The 5,166-nt window shown below is 63.6% G+C and overlaps 1 protein-coding gene across 1 annotated transcript; it reads right to left on the bottom strand.

Moving 5' to 3' along the window:
* Window positions 1–236: 236 nt before the first annotated feature.
* On the bottom strand, window positions 237–4,561 carry ZNF703 (zinc finger protein 703). Its single transcript, XM_037055348.1, has 2 exons — window positions 4,022–4,561; window positions 237–3,046 (listed from the first exon to the last, which is right to left on the bottom strand). Exons 1-2 carry the CDS (start codon window positions 4,262–4,264, stop codon window positions 1,517–1,519), a joined length of 1,773 nt encoding a protein of 590 aa, XP_036911243.1. The 5' UTR covers window positions 4,265–4,561; the 3' UTR covers window positions 237–1,516.
* Window positions 4,562–5,166: the final 605 nt, after the last annotated feature.

Below are 5,166 nucleotides of genomic sequence, written 5' to 3'. Positions count from 1 at the left end.
TCTTTGAAGTAAGGCTGGGAGGTAAAAAACTAAGTAGAAAAAAAAGGTGGTTTTATGTTATTCGTCATGCGTTGGCAGGTTTTTTTCCTCCCCTTTTTCGAGGAAAGGCATTAAATTCGTCGTTGAACGGAAATCTGAGAAGAAAACCATAAGGTATTTTAAACAAGAATAAAAGAAAGGCATTTGTTTAGGTATCTGGAAGTGGGGTGGTAAGGCAAGACAGAAACACACCACGGTGTGAATATAGCCAAGTATTTCATTTATTAACAAAATAAGTCTTACCAAGGGAGAGCTCTATTCATCCCAAATAGGCCCCGCAGCCCCGGCGATGCTGCAGAAGGCGGGGAAGAAGACGGTGTGGGGAGGAAGACCCAGGGCCTGGGTCATCAGTCCCAGTCAGTGAGGGAACCCAAGAAGGCCCCAGCTTTGGGGAATCTGTTGGGTCTGGCCTGGAAGGGGGTGGAGAGGGCGGCTGTGTCGAGCGTGCTCCCTTGCTGTCCAACCTTGCCCCAGCGGAGATAGAAGGTCCTACTGCTCACTGATAGAGCCACTGGTCTGCTTTGGAGGAGTCTAGCAAGGGTCACTGACTCCACCCCCCACCGACAGGAGAGGGACCACTACCCCAAGAATGGAGAGAAAAACAATGACTGTAAAAGCACTTCGCAAAATACAAAGAGCAAAGTTTCATGCCAGCAAGCCCTTAGGACTTTTAATCGAGTAACCTGAGCCCGACAGGCCCCCCACCAGCGGGCAGGGCGACGACCAGGCGTTTGGGGCCGGAAGAGTCTGGAAGTGGAAGGGTTCTCTCCTAGGCCACGAGGCCCCTCTCTCAGTCCGTGCTCAGAGCCAGCTAGGGAAGGAAGGCTCTGATTTTGCGGGCCAGGGCGAAGACCAGGGTCCCTAGGAGAGGGCTGCAGGGGAGAAGTCGGGGAGCAGAGTTCTGGGCCAACGGAGGCGATACCTCCTGCCACGGGGGCCCCTCCGTGCACCCCCAAATGCACCATAAAAACATCTCCTCTCCGTTCCTCGTACAAAGGTAAAAACAGAACCTGCAATGGGAGGAAGCGAGGGCATGAAGGGGAAAGGGGAAAATGAAATGTAGTTTTAACGGTAAAGAAGCAAGAGACTCCCCAGGGAGGCGGGAAACAAAGAACCCCAGAACCCCAACTCTCCCTGTTCCCCTAAACCAAACCAATCCAAAAAAAGAAAAAGAAAAATCAAAACTTATAGACCTAAGAAAAAGTTAAAGGAAGAGGGGCAGGGAACATGTAGTTGCTCTTGTGATTAATATTATTTGGGGGAACACAGACTTTTTGCATACCATCGACTCGTGTGGGCCATTAATGCACTTATATTCCCAGCTTGTAAGCTAACATTATCGTAAATAAATACACAGTCCAGTGGGGAGGTCTGGGCGGGGACTCTGGCGGGGACAAGCAGTCGTGGAGGTTGCAGCGGCCAGGCCAGGAGGCTGGGGGAGGGGGCGTCGGGAAGGGGGCAGGAGGAAGAGCCGTAGTTACTGGTATCCAAGCGCGGAAGCTGAGGCTAGTCTCTGTCCATACAGGGCATATGGCGAGTAGTAGGGTCCGGCTGTGGGCAGGGACGGCATGGCCAGGCCCCCAGCTGTGGATAAGTGGCTCTTGCCATAGGGGTGGTACCGGCTTAGCCCCAAAGTGTGTGGACTCCGCAACGACAGCGACCCCGGGCTGCCGGGGGCGGAGGGCGGGGGGAGGTGCAGATGGCAGGAGGCAGCCGCTGCAGCCGCTGCAGCGGCGCTGCCCAGGCCCGAGGCCCCGGGGTAGGTGGCCAGAAGTTTCTCTGCGCCCGGCAGGGCCGTGTGAGTCCGCAGGTGGCTGAGCAGCTCCTCTGAGGTGGCAAAGCGCTTGTCGCAGGGCCCGCTGGCCGCCACCCAGTTGCAGCTGTGAGGCAGCGGTTCATTCTGCAGCATGAAGCCGTAGGTGTAGAGGGGATGGCCTGGGAGCGCGGCCTGGGCGGCACTGGATGAGAGTGCGGCGGGCTGCAGCGGGTGCCCGGGGTACACCAGTGGGTAGCCGCCGGCCTTCAGGCTGGGCCCGGCTGGGTCATGCGCGCTGCAAGTGGAGCAGCTGGAGCCACCAAGGTGCGAGGCGCTGTGGTAACCTCCCAGGCAGTAGGGGTCGCGGCATAATCCCTGCAGGAAGGAGGGCGGGGAGGCGCCGGTGAGTGGGCTGGAGCTGGGGGGCTTGCCAGGTGGCAGGCCCAGGCCCCCCGACAGCTGGCCTCCCACGAGGCCAGACTTGCTAGGATCCAGGCCAGGCACGAACTGAGAGGGGTAGCCGGCGTAGGCGCCCACGATGGAGCCGTGGTAGCCGATGCTGGAGGGTGGCAGCGGGAAGACCGAGTGGCCGGGTTTGTAGGGTGACACCGGCGCCACGTGGCCAGCCCCCACCAGCGCCGAGGGCGGCTCCGACTTGCGCCCAGAGGCCCCGACCTCCGCACCGCCGTGTGCGCCAGGTTCCCCACTGCTGCCGCGGCTCACGGCTACGGCCTCCGGGCTGGGCTTGGGCTCCTGGTCTTTCTTGTCCAGCTCCCCGCCGCCACCCCCGCCGCCGCCGTTCTTGCAGTCGGAGTGGTGCGGGGAGCCGCCCCGGGAACCGCCGGGTGAGGACGACGACGACGACGTGGAGACTGGCGCTCCATGCGGGGGAAAGGGCGTGCAGGCGGCGCCGGGGACCCTGAAGCCTGCCTTGTCTCCCGGGGACAAGGAGGACGAGGAAGAGGTGGAGGACACAGAGGATGAGCCGCTGTCTTTCCGGGAATCGCCGCCGGAACCCTTGGAGTAGGGCTTGAAGCTGGACTTGTCCTCGACCGGGGAGTCGCCCAGCTGCTTGAGCGCCGCAGACGCGGAGGCGGCACCGGAGGCGGAGCGGCCCGGGTCCTTCTCTGCCCCTAGCCCGTTGGCAGCGGCCGCCACTGAGTTGAGTTTCGACGAGGGCGGCGGGTCCGGCTTGCCGATTTGCGAGCAGGTCTGGGCCAGCAGCGCCAATGGACTCTTCTTGGCGTCCAGCTGTGGGAGACAGCGGCAAGGGGACAGGGAGTGAGACTACAAGACCCTGCGGAGCAAGCAGGGGTCCTTGGGGAGCTGGGTGGGCACGGAGAGCACCGGTGGCGGCGGCCGCCAAAGGGAAGGCCCGGGGGAGAGGTTTGAGAGCGAGCGCCCGGTGGGCGGCGCAGCTGGGCAGCACCGCACTCACACAGCCCAGCAGGGGGATCCCCGGCTGCACCGCGTCCCGGAGTGCGCCACAGGCCCCGGGGAGTGGGGCAGTGGCAGCAGCCCACCAAAGGCCACAGCAGGCGAAGGTGGCTTCTCTGGAGTCGGGGCTGTGACTTGCCCCCTTCCTTCTAATCTCCCCCTCCTCTAAGCCCAAGGAAAAACTTGTTCCTTCAGTTTGGGGAACTTCGCTTGGGACGGGTTTCCGGCGGTTGCGCCCGGGTAGAAGCGGGGAGAAGCGCGTTCTAAAGCTTGGGCTGCCGCCAGCGCTCCTAGTAGCCCCTCCGTCCCGGGAGGGCACCCAGGCCAGTGGGAGGAAGAAAGACCTGGGATCGGGGTGTCCGGGCGTCGTGCGCGCTAACAGGATGGGACAGAAGCGGACTGGGACGGGGACGATCCGTGATTCAAAGAAAACGAACCGAGGTTGGGAGGGGGAGGGGAGACTCAGGGGAGATCGTCTCTGGCCTAGAAACTGGGTGCCGAGGAAAAGTAAAGGACCCAGTGGAGACTCCAACAGTAAACCCGATCCAATCCAAGACATAACTCGTAGATCCGAAGGGCGATCGTGGAAGGGGAACATTCCAAGGAGAAACCAGGGTAGAACCGAGTGGGCTACGATTCCCCGGTTGCCGGTCCCTCCTCACCCCGTCCGCCAGTGTGGCCGGACCTGAGCGTCGCGCCGAGCCCCGGGGTGTAGGGAGTAGGGCCGCGGGCCCAGCAGTAGTGGGCGGAATGGGGACGACGCTGGGCGGCAGAGACCAAGATACTGACCTCGATGGGGCTGACGGGAGTGGAAGACAGCGGCTGCAGGTACTCCGGATGCAGGAGGTGGCCCGTGTGAGCGCTCAGCATCTTCAGGACCCTGATAGGGAGCCGGTTCGCCTGGCGCTGGGGGTCCGCCGGTGGCAGGAGGGACACCGCTACCGGCCCCACCGGCCTCTTCCCGCCGCCGCCGCTACCGCTGCCGCTGCTTTCGGGTGTCCTTGGGTTAGATCCAGCGGGCGAATCGCTCATTTGGAGGGGGCAGCGCCACTGGGGGGGGCGGGGAGGGAGGGGCAGCACCAGGGAGGCGAGCTCCCGGGGCGGGTGGGCGCGCTCCGCAGCGTGGAGCGCGGTGCAGCAGTCGCCGCGCCTCCACCCCTCCTCCACCGACGCCGCCGCCGCCGCCGCCGCCACCACCAGCCGGGGACAGCAACACAAAAACCTTCGCCTTCCGCGAGCCGCACGTCAAATAGCCGCGATCGGCAGCCACACTTCAAAGGGATCGCCGCACCCGCCCAATCGCAGCTCTCGCCGGGACCCCGGGGCGGGGAGAGCGGGGGCGGAGGCGGAGGCCAGCGCCGCCGGTGGGAGGGGAGAGCCTTAAAGGGACCTCGCTCGCGCGCGACCGCCGCCTCGGCCTTTACCACCCACTGCACTTCTCCCCACCCCCAACTGCGCCGCCTTTGCCTGGGGGTCCCACGCCGGGACCTTGGGCCCTGTGCCCTAACCTTCGCTGGCTTTCCTGTCTGTCTCCTGTCTTCCTTAACACCGCCGGCGCGGAGATGCTGGCGGGGGCAGTCCGCAGCCCGTGCAGCGTGTCTGGGTGTGGGGTCGGAGCGCACAGCGCTGGCTTCGGCACTGCTGAGTCTCAGCCTCTCCCGAAGGCCGCCTGGGGGCGGACCGCGCCTCCAGGGCCCAGCCCTGCTTCGGCCCAGTTTGGGCTATGCCTGAGCTCAGATCGGGTCCGGTTCTCTTCCCGGAATTAGCTTCTCTCGAGTGGATTCATTCGGAAGCGTCTGAGGCTCGGAGGCATCCTTGGTTCTCGGGACGCGGCGTCAGCTGCTCCAGCAACTTTGAGCCCGTCCTGCCCGGAGCCTGCAAGTTTGAGGACTCCCTTCCCGGGGAGATGGCTCAGATGGAGCGCCGTACGGTGG

This window comes from Sturnira hondurensis, unplaced genomic scaffold, assembly GCF_014824575.4.
Source record: "Sturnira hondurensis isolate 20B ecotype Veracruz unplaced genomic scaffold, ASM1482457v3 Scaffold0008640, whole genome shotgun sequence".
Classification (NCBI taxonomy): Eukaryota; Metazoa; Chordata; class Mammalia; order Chiroptera; family Phyllostomidae; genus Sturnira; species Sturnira hondurensis.
This window is presented reverse-complemented; position numbering and strand designations above follow the sequence as displayed.

Excerpts from the sequence above, each read along its gene's own strand:
- ZNF703 (XM_037055348.1), bottom strand. The coding sequence starts at position 4,264 with ATGAGCGATTCGCCCGCTGGATCTAACCCAAGGACACCCGAAAGCAGC. Across the intron at positions 3,047-4,021 it reads CTCCCGTCAGCCCCATCGAG|CTGGACGCCAAGAAGAGTCC; the intron begins GTCAGTATCTTG and ends TGTCTCCCACAG.